Source organism: Equus caballus, chromosome 7, assembly GCF_041296265.1.
Source record: "Equus caballus isolate H_3958 breed thoroughbred chromosome 7, TB-T2T, whole genome shotgun sequence".
In the NCBI taxonomy this organism is placed as follows: Eukaryota; Metazoa; Chordata; class Mammalia; order Perissodactyla; family Equidae; genus Equus; species Equus caballus.
In genome coordinates, this window is record NC_091690.1 from 7493823 (window position 1) to 7515553 (window position 21731).

At 37.6% G+C, this 21731-nt stretch overlaps 1 protein-coding gene and 1 long non-coding RNA gene across 20 annotated transcripts in view; one reads left to right on the forward strand and one right to left on the reverse strand.

Annotated features, from left to right (window-relative positions):
* The window catches only part of MTMR2 (myotubularin related protein 2), a 102147-nt gene extending 100460 nt beyond the window's left edge, over window positions 1-1687 (reverse strand). For 2 of the 16 annotated variants that reach the window (XM_023646429.2, XM_023646430.2), the window contains exon 1: window positions 1352-1606. In XM_023646429.2, the coding sequence (XP_023502197.1) occupies window positions 1352-1431 (80 nt within the window). In that variant the 5' untranslated portion in view covers window positions 1432-1606. The other 14 variants (XM_023646432.2, XM_070272670.1, XM_070272667.1 and 11 more) reach the window with 12 other exon arrangements.
* The window catches only part of LOC111774446 (uncharacterized), a 127961-nt gene continuing 107912 nt past the window's right edge, over window positions 1683-21731 (forward strand). For all 4 annotated transcript variants that reach the window (XR_011440415.1, XR_002809440.2, XR_011440417.1 and 1 more), the window contains exons 1-2: window positions 1683-1820; window positions 15789-15927. This is a non-coding gene — a long non-coding RNA (uncharacterized lncRNA). The remainder of the gene's footprint in view (window positions 1821-15788; window positions 15928-21731) is intronic.

Below are 21731 nucleotides of genomic sequence, written 5' to 3' on the forward strand. Positions count from 1 at the left end.
AATCAAACGCAAAGAAAAATTCTTCTCTCCTGGATACTTCAATCTACAAATTCAAAACAAGGTTATTGTGCACCTCTGACATGCAGGGTCTCTGTTAAATGCTCAGGATATGACAATGAGTAAGATACAGTCCTTGTCCTCAAGTAGCTTATAGCCTAGTAGAGAAGACAAACCAGCAATTACACTGTGCTTGTTAACGACCGTGAAAAAGGGGTGGACAGGTTGCTATGAGTGCATATAGGAAAAGAATCTAATTTAGAATGATGGGATCAGCTAACGGTTTCCCAATGACGTCCTGAACGGCAACAGGAAAAAATGACAGTATCACCCACATTTAGGCGGAGTCCAGAATGAATTAAAAGAGACAGAGCAACTTTTATTCAGGGGAAAAAATTAAAATTGTGTGTTTCGCACAGCGGTTTAGGATCTAACAACTCTCTAATGAGACTGTTTTTCAATAGAAAAGAACCTGATTTCATTGTGGCTATAAAACAAATACAGGTCTTCTACTATTTCTTAATAAAATTTTAAATCACTGTTTTCAAACTAAAGAAAAAAACTGCATCTAAAACATGTCTAATTAATATTTACAACAGCTCTCTGCAAAGCTGCATACGAAAGTCCTCCTCAAATTTCCAGGAAAAAAAATTCCATCTGGTAGAAGAGAAATAACCTGGAGAACCGGTAGCTCAAGAAGGAAGAAAACTACCACTTATATTCACTCGGGGATAAGGAGCACTGAGATTCCTAGATAATAACTTTCAGCTGAAGGATCTAGAAAACAGACGCACAGTGGGCATTTTTATATACATTTTTAAGCAAAGTTGGTGGTGGCGGAGAATCAGAGTGTAGGGAAAATCGTAAATGATTTCCTTTATGGAAGTGAAATGATAAGAAAGAGAAGACACGGTGGGCAAGAACCCAAAAACCAAAGACATAAGGGTGGATGGAAGAAAGACTAGAGGATGGTTTTGGAAAGAGTGATAAAGAGAGGATGGCAGGGAGGAAATGGGGGAGGGGGAGAGTGGGGGAAGGGCTGTCCAAAAAATGATTTCAGAAGGAATGAGATATAAGAGAAAGTAATGAACTGGGGCTACCTCAACCGGAGATAAAATGATACCGGAATACGAAAGGTAGAGGGGCCGACAAAGCAGCAGTGAGTTTTAACCTTCCTTTTCCCAGCCTCTAAGCCCCCCGGAGAGGGAGGAAGAAGTGGTTCCCAAGTCCAAGGGAAGGAATTCCGGCATAGCCTTTGGAACCAGAGTCCGCGAGTTGGGGCACCACCCAGCGGGACCCCGGCCCCTCTCCATCTCCTTCGGACGCTGGGCGGAGCCCTAGGTGTCCGGGTTACCTGGACAGGGAGTCCACGCTGGGCGGCCGTGCTGCCGCCGGCTGGGAGCCAAGACTCTCGCAGCTCGAGCTCTTCTCCATGGCGCGGCGGGGGCAGCAGGGAAAGGCAGAAGCGACCTCCGAGGCTGCGGGGCGGGAGGAGCGGAGGGCGGAGTGCGCCGGGCAGGAGCCGCGGTCAGGCCGGGACCGGCCCGGGAGGGAGACCGGAAGCGGCCATGTTCCCCCAGCCTGCACCGCGCCCGGGGGCTGCCGGGGAGCGGGAGGACCCCGGCGCGGTGCCCCTCCGGGCCTGCCCGACGCGCTGGGCGCTGGGACGGGAGGTGACGGCTCTTGGGGTGAGAGGAAGGGAGGAACGAGGACCGCGTGGAAGGAGAGGAAATTTTAGGTCTAAGAGAGAGGAATAACAGAAGAAAGAGACGAGGATCTGAGGGATGGAGATGATGGAGACTGGAATGTGGGGGTCCAGGAAGGTGAGAAGACAGAGTAATAAAAGAATGTGGGCGAACAGTAGGATGAAGGGGCAGAGGGACGTGGGGGTCAGGCAGGGAGGAAGAGAACTTAGGGGCACATAAAGGATGAGGATACGAGAGATGAGATGGCAAAGTGTCACCAGATTAGGGGCTGAAAATAATGATGAAATAATTATTAATTAAATAATGATTCAGGGCTGCTTTGGAGCCAGTTAGACATGGATTCAGATCCTCCCTCTGCCAGTTACTCGCAGTGTAATGCAGGCATTGAACATCAGCTTCCTTCTCTGTAAAACAGGGAGAAGAATAATAGCTTCACAGATTAGATGAGTTAATACATATAAAATGCTTAAAACAATGCTTGACACATAGTAAGCCCTCAAATGTTAGCTATTAGTATTGCTACCTACTTCATAAGGGTTTTGGGATGGAATGAACTAATGTATATAAACAGTTTCTAACACAACTTCAATAAATGGTAGCTGTAGGAGGGGAAGATAGAGGAAGGGTGGCAGACAAGAAGTGATTGGTATGGGAAGGGTAATGGGGAAAGTGTAGGACAGGTAGAAAAAAAATTAATGCTCATCATTTTTATTTCCTTTCCACCCCTGGCCCAGCATTGTAGAAAGGGCGCTAGAAAAGAAGCTGAAACTTTCAGGCCTACTATGACTTGGTTTGAAGTCTGTGTGGTCTGGAAGTGTCTGTAGGGGAAAAACAATTTGGCGTTAATCCATCGTCCACGCAAAGAGGAAATGGGGAGGGAACTGAAAAACATGCAAAAAGAATTAGAGACATAGACTACTGGATGCAGTGGTGTTGGATAGAGGGCAAACTTTTAGCAATCTTTCCTCGCCTTCTCAAATTCTCCTGCAGGGCAGGAAGGGAGGGGAGAGGGATAGACTTGTGATAAGAGAACAGGAACTGGGTGAAGAGGAAATGCTTCTGCTGGTAATTTTCTGTTACAGAGGATACAGGAAGGACATAGAAAGGATGCCATAAAGGAATTTTTCTGATTAAGACTGAATCCCAAGCACATCAAGTATGGGGTGTAAAATTATGCAAAGATTATTTCTGGGAAAAATTAGACAAGTAATCATTTTTTTGAAAACTTTCTTGCTGGGATAAGTAGAATTATGTTGATTTAAACTAGATTTAATTTATACAAACAACTGATGTTTTTAAGAAAATCTTAAGGTATAGGGCCAGTGAAATATTGACTTGCAAGTACATTCCACAGAAGAACAGCCCAGCTTAGTTGTGTTCAGCATAAGCTAGAGTACTTATTAAAATGAATGAGTATGTGTTTAAGCACAAAAGGCTTAGCCTTTCTCTTCCCTTCTCCAGCTCGGTAAGGACAGGACGGCAAACAGTGGTTTTTATTTCTATCATTTTTAAAGAGACCTTAACTGTACTCCTCTGATAGGCAAAGAGGATAGGGAGTCAGAAACACATAACAAGCATACACATCTACAGTGATTCATAAAAAAATTTGCTCCATCCCTACCTGCCTTCCAAAATGCTGAGTGACTGTCGTCGGATACTTTGACATAGATTTTTCCCAGTTAAGTTTGATGAAGACTGATGAATCCTTGAATGGGAGACCCAGGTACTTTCTGTTACCCTTCATTTCTAGCACTGCATTAATAGAGCACTTGAAACTGTCTGCCTGATGATGTAATAATTTGTGTATGGATCTATTTGGTGATTAGTAAAGATCAGTAATGTAAGTGTAGAGACTTTGGAACTAGACAAATCTGAATTGGAATCCTGGTTCTGTCACTTACTTGCTGTATGATTTTGATTAAGTAGCTTCTCCGATACTCAGTTTTCTCATCTCTTAAAATGGGAATAAAAATATATTCCACATAAAGAGCTGTTTTTCTCTACACAGAGTTGATTACACAGTAGGTTCTTAGTAAATGGGTCTGTTGCTATTATTATTTCTTCTTCCTCTGAGTTTTAATGCTTTACTTCTAAATACTAAAACAGTAACTTCTCAGAGTGAACAACTAGCAAAGAATAATCTCAGCTGAAAGTTAAATTAGTACTGAATTCTTCTCCGACATAGTGGCTGCTATGTCGTATACCCAAGAGAAATCAACTTGATTAGGACTTTCTGCAATCAGTTTTCTCATCTTTTAAAAGAACATTTTAGCCTATCCCAGGCCATTCAGGAACTATTGCTATAATCAAATTACAGTCTAGGCTCATCTCTCCTGTTAAATGGTTAACTTGAGATCTTTCCAAGATGTTTTCTTATTTGAAATCTAGGCTAGTGTTTCTCAAATTACTACGGGAAGAAGCAGTGTTTTTGTTTTTAATTTCCAAACCATTACCAAGCAATGCTTTTTTAAAAATAAGCAAAGTTAATTACTAGAAAAATGAAGTTTAAGAAAAACCAAAGGCATGTAAATACAAGGCCACTTTTTAAAAAATATTTAACAGATGTACAATTACTCTGTAAAAGTTGCATGAAAGTTTCTAAACACATATTCTCAATTCTATTCTCATCTCATCATAGACAGGCAACACATAGTCCATGTACAGGCACTGGTTGGTGAACCACAATTTGAGTGGCTTCTATAGGTTTGGGATTGGGATCTATAGGTTTGTTGTCTGTCAGTTTGTCAGAGGCTGTTTATTAGATAATCTGAATCAGAATAAGGAAACTTCTAGGGGCCAGCCCCATGGCTGAATGGTTAAGTTCACGCGTGCTACTTCAGCAGCCCAGGGTTTTACTGGTTCGGATCCTGAGCCCAGACATGGCACCACTCATCAAGCCATGCTGCGGCGGCATCCCACATAGCAGAACCTCTAGAAGGACCTACAATTGGAATATACAGCTATGTACTGGGGGGGTGGGGAGGGAGACTTTGAGAAGAAGAAGAAAAAACCATAAGATTGGCAGCAGATGTTAGCTCAAGTGCCCAACTTAAAAAAAATAAAAAGAATAAGGAAACTTCTCTTGAGATAGTAATGTGGTGAGTTATGAATAGACAAGTAGAGGGATACTTCTCCTTCTCTTAAAACACATGTGCCAACAACATAATCCTTGGAAAGATCAAGCATGCATAAACTTTATAATTAATTATTTCTGTCCCAAAATTTAATTTTTTGATTACTTTAGTTTGGAGAGTTCCACTTCTAGAATGGAGAAGTAAACTCCCAACAGACTGGCCTTTCTACAGATACTGGCTATAAAATAGACAAAATAAAGAAACAAGTACTTGAGGAGTCAAGAGAGTGAACAGAAGCATGCAGAGTCAAAAATGTCTAGGAAGTGATCAAGACAGAGTGAGTTTCCCATTTTTGGTGGCTTTGACCTCTGGACAGACCAAAATTGTGGTGCAGTGCAGGGTGGCAAAAACTCATATAGAAAGCCCGCTATCCCTCGGGCCTGAGGAACCAAGAGGAGGGAGGACAAAGCAGCTAGAGAATGAGGCAGGAATTCCAAAAAAGAGAATCTGAGAGGGGAACTCTAGACTCTGTATATAAACTCAGACAATCTCTGACTAAGCCCTAATTTGATATGAATAACATAAAGGTAGAATGCATGTGGCTCAGATAAAAAGAACCAAAAATGGAATATCCTAGTCTTCTAGATAAAAGAACTAAAACAAGATTTGAGTTCTTACCCAGGATAAGGAAGACAAAATTTTCTGTTTGTTTCAAACCAAGTTAATTTCATGGTAAACAAAAGCATCAACACTTTGAAGAGCAATAAAACAGAATCCAGAGACTCTAAGACAATATTTATAATGCCAAAGACACAATTCATAGTTACTTGACATAAAAAGTACTAAGAAAATGGGGCCTATTCTCAAATGAAAAGATAATAAAGAGAGGCTGAATTCCAGATGACACAAATGTTGGAATTATCAGACAATAACTTTAAAGCAGCTAACATAACTGTTAAATGCAGTAAAGAAAAATACTGTAATCAATGAAAAGATAGTAGAACTCAGTAGAGGAATCAAATACATAAAAAAAGATACAAATGGAAATTTTAGGAAAAATACAATACCTAAAACAAAAAGATTCACTGGCTGAGCATAATGACAATGAATTTACAGAGAAAAACATCAGAAACTTGAAGATAAATCAATAGAAATTGTCCAATATGAAAAAGAGAGAAAAGAGATTGAAAAAGTATTAACAGAGCCCAAGGGACATGTGGGACAATATCAAAAGGTCTAATATACAGATAATTGGAGTCCCAGAAGAAGTAGAAAAAATTAGGCAGAGAAAGAACTGTAGCCAAAACCTTGCCAAATTTGACCAACAACATAAATTTACAGGTTCAAGATGCTCAGCAAACACAAAACAGGATAAATACAAAGAAAACCATGTTTAAGCACATCATAATTAAACTTCTGAAAACCAAAGATGAAGAGAAAATTTAAAAACAGCTAGAGAAAATTGATACATTACCTATAAGGGAACCATAATTCTAAAGGTCATACATTTCCTAACTGATATTATGGATATAGAAAACAGTAGAGCAACATCTTTAAAGTGCTTAAAGAAAACAAAAGGTCAAAACAATATATGTCTTCCATAAAAACATCTTCAAGGATCATGGTGAAAGAAAGACATTTTTAGATGAAGGACAATTAAGAGAATATGTTGCCAACAGACACCCAGTACAAGATATGCTAAAGGAAATTCTAAAGGCTAAAGAGAAATGATACCAAAAGACACTTGGACATTCAGGATGAAGATTAAGAATGGAAAATATCTGGGTAAAAATAAGAGACTATTTTCCCTCTTAATTTCTTTAAAATACATATGACTAAAGCAAAAATTACAACATTTTCTTGCAGAGTTTGTAATGTGTGTATATATAATATATATGAAAATTAAAACATAAAGGTTGTCAAAGGTTCATTGTATATGAGACTATATAATTGCAAAGTTTCATTCAGAGATGAATGAGTAAAGAAAATATAGACATGGCAGAGCAAGAAAGAAAATATGGGTAGCTATTATAATCTTAATTTCCACGGTTTATTACAAAGCCTTTGATTGGAATGTATAATTCTTTCTTCTAGCACTCATTCTATGTTTTCTTTATCCTCATTCAGCACCTCAGCTGGTTGGGGTTGTTTGCTTTTTTAGATTATCCAAATCTTTGTTACTGAGAGATGTGAATACATGGAATTCCTGCCTGTATTGTATTGCTGCGTGGTCTTTCATAATCTTTCATCGTTAGATATAGCAGTTAAAGGAGGCAATTCCAGAAGGTCTCTTAGGTTCTAAATATATTCTTTCTTGCTTTTGTGATGTGGCAGCCACTCCCATTTCCCTTTGATAATCAGAATAAATCACTTATTGAGTCAGTATTTCCCCTTCTTACCTTTTAATTCAGTAATACCAAGACCTCAGGATGATCTGATGGCAGTTTTGACTTCCACTTTGGTAAGACTACTGTTATGTCCCCTAATGAAATTGTCTATCTTTTGGTTATTAATACCTGTAGACCAGCAAAGCACAAATGGGAGATGGGAACAAACATTTTGCAAATAGGTCATTAGATAGAATAGTGAGTGAAGCCACTCTCAGTTCTACACCTTGAGTTATAGATCCATGTATGTCTGTGAGGGAAGGAGCATTATATATTGGAAGCTGTCTCAGAGGATGTATTATATTCTATAGAGAAGAAGATCAACCTTATAAGATATAGTCCCCTGGGCAACGTCATAACTGAGCCTTCAATATAAGTTCACTATTCTATAATAATAATAATACCAGCTTCTTCTGGGTGATGGGGCACATGGTAGAACCTGTGAATCCAATGGACACTCCCTATTGTCTCACTTTAGCTGTAAAATGATTTCCTTCTTCAAATGCAGTGTTGCATGGGATACCATGGCAGTCAATAAGGCATTTAGTTCCGAGGAAGTTGGTGCTGGGCAAAAGCATGGCAGACAGAGAAAATAAATCTGCATCCAGACTAAGCAGACTAAGTATCTTTTCTTCTGAGGACAAATCATTGTCAACTTCATAATGGCAATGATTAATGTAGTCAATTTACTGCTAGGAGACCAGCTACTCCCTCCCAGGTATGGTATCACATTGAAAAGTTTGCATTGGTCTTTGCTATTGTCAGGTTAGGCATTCAGTAATGGAGGTAGCCAGGTCAGGTTTGTCAAAAAAAGTCCATATTGTTCACTCCATCTTTAGCCTAGATTCTTACCATATTTGTTTATAAGCTCGCTGAACAAGTACTAGAGTTTGCTGGGAAAAGAAGCTCACTGAGAGCCACAAGATAAGTCATCTTGTCACTAGGTTATTGAGACCCTCTTCTCTAGTGGGTCCCTTTTGGTGTGCATTTGGTGGAATAAAATCTTGGTGCTCCAGGCCCATTCCAAGATGTCCATCTACAACCACTGCCTCAGATTTCCTTGTCACCAATCTCCCAATTTGATTGCTTCCCCTTACTTGAACGTTTGCCAAAACCATTGGCACTAACCATAAATTGATATAGAACTAAGCTTATGACCATATCTCCTTATAAGGAAAGTGAACAACAAAAGAGATCTCACTAGCACAGAGCAGAAACGAGAGTACCATCTGAATGTTATCTAATATTTTGAGTAGACTAAAAGGCAATTGAATAGTTGAGAATAATACCATAAATGGTAAACAGAACCGCACTGCAAATGTAGAATGTGAATCTGTATTTCAAGACAAGTGGATCTGTAAATGTAAATATTTTACAAATCAGCCAGAAAAGAATAGCAAAATTTTGAAATACAATGACAAACATGGCAGATTATATTTTCCAATATACCCATTACAAATATACCCATATGCAAATATACACATTCCCCTTCCACTTCTTACAATATGATGTTCACACTTCTCCACTGAGAGGTGGAGTCCGTGTTCTCTCCTTTTAAGTCTAGGTGAGACCATTACTACCAAGAAGTAACATTTTGTGACTTTTGAGCCTAGGTCATTTTTTTTTTTATTGCAGTAACATTGGATTATAACATTATATAGCTTTCAGATGTACATCATAATATATTTTGAATTCTGTGTAGGTTACATCCTGTTCACCACCCAAAAACTAATTATTGTCTATCACCACACATGTGAGCCTAATCACCCCCTTTGCCCTCCTCTTTCCCCCTTTCCCCTATGGTAACCACCAATCCAATCTCTGTTCCTATGTGTTTGTTTGTCATTGTTTTTATCTGATACTTATGAGTAAGATGATACGATATTGGGCTTTCTCCCTCTGACTTATTTCACTTAGCATAATACCCTCAAGGTCCATCCATGTTGTGTCACAAATGGCCGGATTTCATCATTTCTTATGGCTGAGTAGTATTCCATTGTGTATAAATACCACATCTTTATCAATTCGTCCCTTGATGGGCACCTAGGTTGCTTCCAAGTCTTGGCTATTGTGAATAATGCTGCAGTGAACATAGGGGTGCATGTGTCTTTATGCATTTGTGTTTTCAAGTTCTTTGGATAAATACCCAGCAAGGGAAGAGCTGGCTTATATGGTAGATATATTCTTAATTTTCTGTGTATACTCCATATTGCTTTCCATAGTGGCTGCACCAGTTTGCACTCCCACCAGCAGTGAACAAGGGTTCCCTTCTCTCTACATCCTGCCCAACACTTGTTGTTTTCTGTCTTCTTAATTATAGCCCTTCTGACCGGAGTGAGGTGATATCTCATTGTAGTTTTGATTTGCATTTCCCTGATAGCTAATGATGTTGAACATCTTTTCATATGCCTGTTGGCCATCTGTGTATCTGCTTTGGAGAAATCTCTGTTCAGATCTTTTGCCCATTTTTTAATTGGGTTGTTGGTTTTTTTGCTGTTGAGACGTATGAGTTCTTTGTATATTTTGGATATTAACCCCTTATCTGATATAAGGTTTGCAAATATCTTCTCCAAATTCTTAGGTTGTCTTTTTGTTTTGTTGATGGTTTCCTTTCCTGTGCAGAGCTTCTTAGTTTTATGTAGTCCCATTTGTTCATTTTTCTTTTGTTTCCCTTGCCCATCAGACACAGTAATTGCAAATATGCTGCTAAGACTGATGTTAAACAGCATACTTATGCCTATGTTTTCTTCTAGCAGTTTCATGGTTTCGGGTCTTACATTCAAGTCTTTAATCCATTTTGAGTTGATTTTTGTGCATGGTGTAAGATAATGGTCTACTTTCATTCTTTTGCATGTGGCTGTCCAGTTTTCCCAACACCATTTATTGAAGAGACTCTCCTTTCTCCATTGTATGCTCTTGGCTCCCTTGTCAAATATTAGCTGTCCATAAATGTGTGGGTTTATTTCTGAGCTCTCAGTTCTGTTCCATTGATCTGTGTGCCTGTTTTTGTGCCAGTACCATGCTGTTTTGGCTACTGTAGCTTTGTAGTATATTTCGAAATCAGGGAATGTGATACCTCCAGCTTTGTTCTTTTTTCTCAGGAATTCTTTGGCTATTCGGGGTCTTTTGTTGTTCCAGGTAAATTTTAGGATTCTTTGTTCTATTTCTGTAAAAAATGTTGTTGGAACGTTGATAGGGATTGCATTGAATCTATAGATTGCTTTAGGAAGTATGGACATTTTAACTATGTTAATGCCTCCAATCCAAGAGCATGGACTATCTTTCCATTTCTTTGCATCTTCTTCAATTTCTTTCAACAATGTTTTATAGGTTTTGGTGTACAGATCTTTCACCTCTTTAGTTAAGTGTATTCCTAGGTATGTTATTCTTTTTGTTGTAATTGTAAATGGGGTTGTATTCTTAATTTCTCTTTCTGCTACTTTGTTGTTAGTATATAGAAACACAACCAATTTTTGTATGTTGATTTTGTATCCTACAGCTTGACTGTATTCATTTATTATCTCTAAAAGTTTTTTAGTGGATTCTTTAGGGTTTTCTATATATAAAGTCATGTCGTCTGCAAAGAGTGACAGTTTCACTTCTTCTTTTCCAATATGGATCCCTTTTATTTCTTTTCCTAGCCTGATTGCTCTGGCTAGGACTTCCAATACTATGTTAAATAAGAGTGGTGACAGTGGGGATCCTTGTCTGGTTCCTGTTCTTAGAGGGATAGCTTTCAGTTTTTCTCTGTTGAGAAAGATATTTGCTGTGGGTTTGTCATATATGGCCGTTATAATGTTGAGGTATTTTCCTTCTATACTCATTTTATTTAGGGTTTTTATCATAAATGGATGCTGTATCTTGTCAAATACTTTCTCTGCATCTATTGAGATGATCATGTGATTTTTATTCTTCATTTTGTTAATGTGGTGTATCACGTTGATAGATTTGTGGCTGTTGAACCATCCCTGTATCCCTGGAATGAAACCCACTTGATCATGATGTATGATCTCTTTTTAATATGTTTTTGTATTTGATTTGCTAGTATTTGTTGAGGATTTTTGCATCGATGGTCATCAGTGATATTGGCTTGTAATTTTCTTTTTTTGTGTTGTCCTTGTCTGGTTTTCGTATCAGGTTAACGTTGGCTTTGTGGAATGAATTAGGAAGCCTCCCCTCCTCTTCAATTTTTTGGAAGAGTTTGAGAAGGATAGGTATTAAGTGTTATTTGAATGTTTGGTAGAATTCACCAGGGAAGCCATCTGGTCCTGGACTTTTATTTTTGGAGAGGTTTTTGATTGCTGTTTCGATCTCCTTACTGGTGATTGGTCTATTCAAATTCTCTACTTCTTCTTGGTCCAGTTTTGGAAGGTTGTATATTTCTAAGAATTTATCCATTTCTTCTAGATTGTCCAATGTGTTGGCGTGTAGGTTTTCATAGTATTCTCTTATTATCGTTTGTATTTCTGAGGTGTCTGTTGTAATCTCTCCTCTTTCATTTCTGACTTTATTTGAGCCTTGTCTCTTTTTTTCTTGGTGAGTCTAGCTAAGGGTTTGTCAATTTTGTGTAACTTTTCAAACAACAAGCTCTTGGTTTCACTAATTTTTTCTATTGTTGTTTAGTCTCTGTTTCGTTTATTTATGCTCTGATTTTTATTATTTCCTTCCTTCTGCTGATTTTGGGTTTTGTTTGTTTTTCTTTTTCCAATACCTTTCGATGGGCTGTTGCATTGTTTATTTGGGATTTTTCTTCTTTGTTGAGGTAGGCCTGAATTGCTATAAACTTCCCTCTTAGAACTGCTTTTGCTGTATCCCATAGATTTTGGCATGTCATATTTTCATTTTCATTCATCTCCAGGAATTTTTTGATTTCTCCTTTGATTTCTTCATTGACCCAATCATTGTTCAGTAGCATTTTGTTTACTCTCCACATTTTTGTGGCTTTTCTGATTTTCTTCCTGTAGTTGATTTCTAGTTTCATACCTTTGTGGTCAGAAAAGATGCATGGTATTATTTCAATCTTCTTAAATTTATTGAGACTTGTTTTGTGCCCTAATATGTGATCAGTCCTGAAGAATGTTCCATGTACATTTGAAAAGGATGTGTATTCTGTGGTTTTTGGAGGGAATGTTCTACATATATCCTCTAAGTCCATCTGGTCAAATGTGTCATTTAAGGCCAGTGTTTCCTTTTTGATTTTCTTTTTGGATGATCTATCCATTGGTGTAGGTGGAGTGTTAAAGTCCCCTACTATTATTGTGTTACTGTGTATTTCTCTTTTTATGTCTGTTAATAATTGCTTTATATATTTAGGTCCTCCTATGTTGGATGCATAGATATTTACAACTGTTATATTTTCTTGTTGGATTGTTCCCTTTATCATTACGTAGTGCCCTTCTTCATCTCTTGTTAAAGTTTTTGTTTTAAAGTCTATTTTGTCTGATGTAAGTATTGCTACCCCGCTTTCTTTCTTTGCCATTTGCATTGAATATCTTTCTCCATCCTTTCATTTTCGGTTTGTGAGTGTCTTTAGGTCTGAAGTTTGTCTCTCGTATGCAGCATGTATATGAGTCTTGTTTTTTTTATCCACCTGGCCACCCTATGCCTGTTGATTGGAGCCTTTAGTCCATTGACATTTAAAGTAGCCATTGATAAATATATATTTATTGCCATTTTGTTTCTTTTTTTTCCTGGGTGTTTAGTAAGTCTTCTCTGTTCCTTTTTGTCTCTTGCTCTTCCCTTGTGGTCTGATTGCTTTCTTTAGTAATATGTTTGATTTCTTTTGTCTTACTTATTTGCTTACTTATTATAGGTTTCTGATTTGTGATTACCATGAGGATCCTATATAATATTCTATGTATATAACAGTCTGTATCGAGTTGATAGACTCTTTAGCTTGACCTCTTTCTAAAAGCTCTACTTTTTCACTCCCCTCCTCCCACATTTTATGTTTTTGAAATCATATCTAATCTCTTGTATATGTCTATCCATTACCCACTTATCATTGAAATAGGTAATTTTAGTACTTCTGTCTTTTAACCTTCACATTATCTTCACAGGTGGTTGGTCTGCTACCTTTACTATATTTTTACCTTTACAAGTGATTTTATTGCCTGTTTTTTTGACAATTTTTTTATCCCTTTTTGTAGTCATCACTTTCCCACTTAAATAGGTCCCTTTAGCATTTCTTGTAGAACTAGTTTCTTGGTGATAAACTCTTTTAATTTTTGCTTGTCTGGGAAGCTCTTTATCTCTCTTTCCAATCTGAATGACAACCTTGATGGATAGAGTATTCTTGGCTGTAGGTTTTTTTCCTTTTAGAACTTTAAATATGTCATGCCATTCTCTTCTTGCCTGTAGGGTTTTGTCTGAGAAGCCCACTGATAGGCTTACGGGCTTTCCTTTGCATGTCACTTGTTGCCTTTCTCTTGCCACTTTTAGTATTCTCTCTTTATCTTTAATTTTGGACATTTTAATTATAATGTGTCTTGGTGTGGGCCTCTTTGATCTTATCTTGTTTGGAGCTCTCTGTGCTTCCTGTACTTGAATGTCTGTTTCCTTCCTTAGGTTAGGAAAATTTTCAGCTATTATTTCTTCAAATAGATTTTCTGCCCCTTTGTCTCTCTCTTCTCCTTCTGGGACACCTATAATCCGAATATTAATGCACTTGATATTGTCCCAGAGTTCCCTTACACTGTTCTCATTCTGTCTAATTGGTTTTCCTTTTTTATGTTCAGCTTGGGTGATTTCCTCTAGTCTTTCGTCTAACTCGCCGACCTGTTCTTGTGTATCGTCTACTCTGCTATTGAGTCCCTCTAGTGAATTTTTCATTTCCAGTATTGTCTTCTTCATTTCTGATTCTTTTTTTTTAATATTTTCCAGTTCTTTGTTGGTGAGCTCACTGTGCTCATCCTGTCTTCTCCCAACATCTGTGAGCATCATTATAAGTTTTTGTTTGAACTCTTTTTCAGGTAGATTGCTTATTTCTGTTTCATTTAGTCATTTTTCTGGGGGTTTGTCCTATTCCCTTGTTTGGAATGTATTTCTTTGTCTCCTCATTATGCCTCTTTCTCTGTACTTACATCATGTATTAGGTGAGTTGACTAAGTCTCCTGATCTTGGAGAAGTAGCCTTATGTAAGAGATTCCTTTTGAGGCCCAGCAGTGTGCTTCCCTCTCATCACCAGTCAAAATGATCTAGGAGTGACCCCTTTGTGGGTTACTTGTGTCCTTCTGCTGTGGCAGGGTTGCTCTTAATGCAGGTACCCAGGGAGTCTATTCTTTCGTTCCCAGGCCAGCTGATTGTAAATCTGGTTTGGTGAGCCTCAGCACCATTGGCCCCAAGGTCTAACACATGCTCCTGTTGTAGTTTTCCTGTTAATTAGCTAGGTACTCATTGTAGCTGGTTGCTAGGCTCAGGGGCTTACAGTTGCTATAGGCCTCAGGTCTACCAAGCTGTTGTCAGTTCTCTTAGAAGTGCAGCTGAGTGGGGCTGGCACTTGGCACTCAATTATTTCAGACTTTGGAAGGTGGGGCTGATCCTTTTTATGGCTATTTGTGAAGCACAGGTCTTCTGCCACTGATAAGCCTCACCTCCCACAGGACCACACACACTGTCAATACAGTCCTGGTCTGTGCACACTTCCTAACCCCCTGGAGCGTAGCCTGATGCCCCACTGCAGAGGCCCCCATCTCTCCACCAATGCTCCCCACAGTTCACCTGGTCCTCACACAGGCCCTGCCCCACAGAGGTGGACACGTTCACCTGCCTGTAGAGGATCAAGGCACCCAGTCAATGCAGGCCAACAAGTAGCCTGAGGGCTTACTGTTGGGTGGGGCCGGTCCCTAGGGCAGACTGCCTGCCCTGGCTGAACTAGATTAAATCTGCACTCTAGTGGGTGTGGCAGACCCCTGGGCTCATAGGCCAGGGGAAGAACTTCAATGGTGTCTGCCTGTCTCTGTCAGCACAACTGGACTAGGTGACAACAGTGGTCACCACCAATGTCTCAGTCTCCAGAGAGGTCTCTCCTCTCACTGAGATGCACCCAGAGCCTACCAGGTGAGTCTCCTTTCACCAAAGGACTGTCAGCCTTCCTTCTGGTGGTTTTAGGTTGCTGAGATGGATGAGTTTGTGCATGGACCATTTACGACTCTGGTCTTCTTGGCTTTCATCCAATAGTTTTCTGGGGGTATTCCCTGCTGCACTTAATAGCCAGCAAAGCCAGATAGTAAGACCTTTGTCTCAGTTGTGCTGAGTCTGAATGTAAGGATGCTTATAGCAGTATCGGGCCCCTGCTCAGGACCTCACTTCTCCAGAGAGGGCTGCGTACCTTAGGTTGACTCCCACCTGGCCGGCTGAGAAACTCCACTGCTCCTGAAGGTGGCTTTTTTTCTCTCCAGAAGGAATTTCTGCCTCTTCCGGCTTAGTCAGGACTATCCCTTGTTGTGGGGGTTCGTTTTAGCCAGTTTTCAGTTTTCTATCCAGGGTAATTTTTCCAAAAATAGTTGTAACCTGGTTGTGTTTGTGGAAGGAGACGACTTCAGAGTCTGTCTATGCCGCCATCTCGATGAGATCGAGGCTAGGTCATTAAAGATGTGGTTTCTATCTGATTCTCCCTTTCTCAGGATTCTTGCCCTTGGAACTCAGCCACCATGTCATGAGGAATACCAGGCCACTTGGAGAAGTCATGTGTAAATGTTCCAGCTGATAGCCAACATCAATAGCTAAAGTTCTAGCCAACATCCTGCATCAACTGCAAGACATGTGAGTAAATAAGCATTCAGATGATTCCAGCTCCCAGCCATTGAGTCACCCTTGGCCTTTAAATTATCCAGTTATAGTGGAGCAGAGAATAATTATGCCCTATGTGCCTTGTTGAAAATGTGTGAGCATAACAAATGTTGTGACATGCTACAAAATTTGGAGGTGATTTTGCTACATGGCTGTAGATAACCAGAAAAATAAATGTCTAAAATTGGACTTTATTGGACTGGCAGTCAATTAATTATTCCATAGTTCATAATGTGTTGTCTATTTTGGTGATTTAACAAATAGAGGCATAAAGCTATCAACTCTAACATTTTCAAACTCACAATGCAGATTTTTTCATTATTTAATGAACAATTATAATATACCTGTAATATAGACTAATCAAGATGCATTCAGAACAATGGGACAGATGACCAGCTCCATATAAGATTATCAGGGAGCTTTGAGGTAATATTTTACTAAATTATTAAACATTTTGAAAAATAACACTCAGTGCTAACAAGAGCATGGTGAAATAAATACATTCATATATTACTGAGAGCACTGAAAACTGAAGCAATCCTCTTAGTAATATGGCAAGACATGGCAAAATCGATAAAGATATTCCTATGAATTTATGCAGTAATTCTATTAAGTATTTACCCTAAAATGAGAGAGAGAGAGAGAACCAATTATGATCTTAATTGCAGCATTATTTTTAGCAACAAACAATAGAAATGCCCAAGAATAGGGGAGAAATAAGGTACATCTACCAGATTATAGCTATTCAAGTAATAATTAGGAAAAGCTGTATAGAAACATGGAAATATGTTTATGGTATCAAGTGAAAGAATATAAATACCCTTTCATTACAATTACACAATATTTATAGTCATATGGATTAGAGCTAGACAAGAAAATATTAGAAGACAAAGTAAACAGAATAGAGAGTCATCCAAAAACAGATTTACGTATATATAGGGATTAATCATATGGTAGAAGTGATTTCAAATCAGTGGAGAAAGGATAGACTCTTCAAAAAATGGTGCTAATACAGTTGGCTGTCCATTGTGGGAAACATTAAAGAGAAAGATGCCAGATAGATAATAGCTAGATAGATAGATAGATAGATCTTTAATCAATCAATGAGAGTTCTTTTTATAAATGGTTTGAGATAGAAATCTAAGTATGTATTTCTCACAAAGAATAGTAAAGCAAAAGTACTAGAAGAAAATACAGGAGATTATTTTCATAATTTTGATAAAAACGACCTTCTTAAGCCAGACAGAAAACTAGAAACCAAAAAGAAAAACCTAACAGGTTTGACTGTATAAACTATGAAACTTCTTTCTAGTGAGTGATACTATAAACAAAAATAAAATAAAAGTGACTGACTGGAAGAATATATTTGTTACATATAAAATAAAAAGGAGAAAAATATCCACAATATAGAGAGTGTTTATAAGTCATAGGAAAGGCAGCAACTCAGCAGGAAATTGGACCGAGGCCACAAAAAGATATTTCATGAAAAAGATGCAATTAGCCAATAATATAAACATTAAAATACATCACACCTCACTGGTAATAGGGGAGATGACAATGACAATAGCAATGACATATTTTTCACTCATAGGATAGGCAAAATGGACTTATTGATAATAACTAGTATTTGCAAAGTCCAAAGAAAGATAATCATATACTGCTGGAGAGTGTGTAATTTGGCACAGCTTTTATTTGGAGGGTTTTTTTGGTAGTATCTATTAAAATTAATAATGTGCTCTTTGATCCAGATGTTCTACTTATACGAGTGCAGCTTAGTAAAATATGCTTACTTGTACATGAACATACATATATGTCAAAGGGTGCTCATTATAGACACATACACACAAAATAAATAGCTTAACTTTCCATTATAAAGTCCTACACTACTACCAAGCTATTCAAGATCTCCAGGATATGTTAGCAAAAACAAACAGAAACTTGTCAAGTAAAATATATTTGATTGGTATGTATTTAGAAAAAATTGAATACATTTAAATTCATGAATATAAATGTGTATTAAAAGATCCAAAAGAGGAAGTATGAAACTAGCGGTCCTTATAATCTCTTGGAAGGGAAAATTACTTGGATTGAGGAAGGTGAGTGTGAAATGGAGTTTTAAGTTTCTACTTTATATATTTTGATATGTTATAAACTTTTAATATCAAGCATATATTTGTGTAAGTTGAAAAGCGATGAAAATCAAGAATCAAATGTATTATAAGGTATCTGTAAATGATCTTTAATAATAATCATTAAATAATGTAAAGCATTATTATAACATAAACAATTTTCAAAGCTCTTTTATATACACAATTATCTTATACTTTATCTTTACAACAATTCCACGAAGTAGGTAAGTTGGTAGATACTATTATCCTCATTATATAGTTGAGGAAACACTCTTAGAGAAGTTAAGCAATTTGACATACTTTGTATTATTGTAATTACTGAACATGCAGTCTCTTTTCTCATCATGAGATAGAAGCAAAGGTAATGAGTTTGTCATATGAGTGTAGTTTATGAACGTTCATACACAAAAGATAGACATGTGGCTTTAGTGCATTTTGCAGAGTTTGCAAAGTTATAATAATGCTATAGACTGATGATTTATTTTACTTTATTTTTTTATTTTTTTTGTGGAGGAAGATTAGCCCTGAGCTAACATCTGTGCCAGTCTTCCTTGGCTTTATATGTGGGTCACTGCCACAGAATAGTTGGTGAGTGCTGTAGGTCTGAACCCAGGATCTGAACTTGTGAACCTAGGCTACTGAAGTAGAGCACACTGAATGTAATTGCTATGCCATTGGGCTGGCCCCTACACTGATATATTTTTTTTTTACAGTATGTTATTTTTTGGTGAGGAAGATTGTCCCTGAGCTAACATCTGTTACCAATCTTCCTCTTTCTTTTTTTCCTCCCCAAAACACCAGTACATAGTTGTATATCCTAGTTGTAGGTCATTCTAGTTCTTCTGTGTGGGATTCCACCACAGCATGACCTGATGAGCAATGAGTAGGTCTGTGCCCAGGATCTGAACTGATGACCTCCAGGCCACCAAAGCAGAGCATGCAAACTTAACCACTCAGCCATTGGGCCAGCCCCTAAACTGGTAATTTTGAAGAAAACCAAGATAAGTAGAATTATCTTAGGATCATGATATAATCAAATAAAACATAAATGTACTTTATAAACAATAAAATGCTATGCAAATGGTAATTATTATGGTGGCCCCAGTCGAGTTGCAGATAACTTAAAAGAGCTAGAAACTTTGAGCAGAATCCTGGCTTTAATACTTCCTACACATGTGAATTTAGAGCAGTTATCTAAACTCTCTGAGCTCCTGTAAAATGTAGCTAATATTTCTTCTTCTCCTCTTGCATCTTCCTACATCGTGTGCCCATAACTACACACACATATAGGTTAGAATGTGAGAATTGAGATGATACATGTAAAAGCATCTAGTACAGTGCCTGACACGTTATACATGTTCTATAAATGGTAGTTCTCTATCTAATTCATTAAAAGAATGAAGAGACACACAGTATAGGTGAGACTAAAAAAGAACAGAGGGTTGAGCACTGTTGAAATTTTGGTGGTAATTGAGGACCCCAACAACTTTTTTCTGGTGACCTCGGGGACATGTTAAACAACAATCAACAGATTGAACTATTTGAAATACATTTACCAAAAATCTCTGTTTGAATCTATTAATCTCATATTTTCAGATAATGTGATCTCTATGATTGTGACTTAATCTAGCAACTGTCACTTTTACATTAAGTTAAATTGTCTCAGTTTGATCACAGTTACTAAACTACACATTTGTGGACATGTAGCCTTCCTTCTTTGATTCATTAAAGTTACTTTCACATTCATGACATTTTCATGACTGCTTGATATATTACTTCAGGCATCAGGAAGCAGATAAAAGATTTCTGGCATCTTGGGAAGGATGAATTTGTCCTGGAAGAGATTACATCTTGATATATTGTTATTGAGTCTCCTGGAAAGAGTTGTATGAACTGTCAAGGTTTGGTACCTGTTTTCAGTGTCTAATGTTGAGTATCTAATGTATATCACTTTTATGTGGTGTGAGTTGCTTATACTTTCAAGTTCATCTACTGCATTTCTGCTCCAACTCATGATAACTAATGGGGGTGTATGAGACAACCACCTCTCCTTGGCTTTAATGAAGTTTGTGTTTTCAGCTGAAAACTAATCAAAAACCTCCTTGTCTTCACATGGGGCTGCAATCACTTTGAAACATTCAGAATGGAAGATAAAATTGAGTCAAAATAACTTGAAATTTGTTTTTGTTTCTTTCTCTCTTGTCATAGCCAGATGATTTTGACATATCTTTGCTAACAAGTTTTCTATCCTAATATTAATATTTTCATACCTCCTTCAAATCTTTGCCCAAATGTCTCCTCTCAAGGTCTACCTTAAATGTCCTATTTAAAATTTCACATACAGCCCTGCATTCATGTCTCCCTTATCCTCTTCTAATTGTTTTCATACGACTTATCACCTTCTGCTTGTCATTCACTTTACTTGTTTATTCTGTCTATTGTTATTATTGGTTGCCTCCTTCTAGGAATTCTTACTGGTTTTGCCCATCGATGAGTCCCAAACATCTAGAAGTGCACTTGGTACAAAGTAGGCATTCAATAAGTATATATTTGAATGAATGAATGAATAAGTATGTCTTATAGGTGCCTCCAAGAAAATCCTTGATCTGATTTGATAGTGCTCATGAGAACACTACCTAATCACAAGGGAAATGGTATTCACTGTCAACAATGTTCTGAATGAGTGATAACTTCCTGAAGAATATGTTCCTTTGGCAAAAAATGTTTGCATTTTTTTCCCCTCCCAGGCAATCTGTCCATCACTGGGTTTCATTCTAAAATGCCTGTTCATTTCTTTGTAATGCTTTCACATTATTCATGACTTATAATACCGTTATAGTTCAAGATGTAACATCTGTGCAGTACAACAAAGATGAAAAACTAGGAACATTCTTTGTATTACCAAAATAGGGATCTTTGGATCTCTGTATAATAGAGATCTCTATACAATAGAGATCTTCAGATCTGTGTCTAAATTTCAAAGCTTGGATTCTGTCATCACAATGCTATATTGTTAAATGTTATTCATATACTCTGAAGCACTTAAAACAAATTAAATACTGATTTTTTTTAAATTGAAAAGTTAACTAATAGGAAATCTCAAAAAATAGTGATATGCTTATGCATAATTTAATGGCAGAGAAGAAACACCAGCAAACCCCCCACCTCCCACATTTGAGGGCTACAGTTTCAAAATATGGAGAATTCATATATGTGTTCCCAGGTCAGCAAGGTTTACATAAAGGAAACTTGCACGAGGAAATTGAAGGAAAAAAAGAGATGAGTGTAAATAACTTGGAAGGAGGTTAATTGGGAAGTGGTGCTTTCAGGAGGAGTTGTACAAGGCCAAATCTCATTAATTAAACCCTTGGAATACAATTTCAGGTTTAATAAATTCATCCCTTTCTGAAACCAGATTCATTAGGAATATTCAATCAGGTCTAAACTGATGTAATTGACTTCAAAAACAGAGAACCTAAACTAAAAGAAGAAACAAATCAGGGATTTTGACTTAATAATCCACGTTTACTCTAGAATAAAGAAATTCGCTGGATAGTTGCCCTCCTCATCTACATTTTGCTTTCATGAATATTGATCAAAGACCTACCTCTTCCACAATGGTTTTGAGATGGCTTATAACAAAAGATA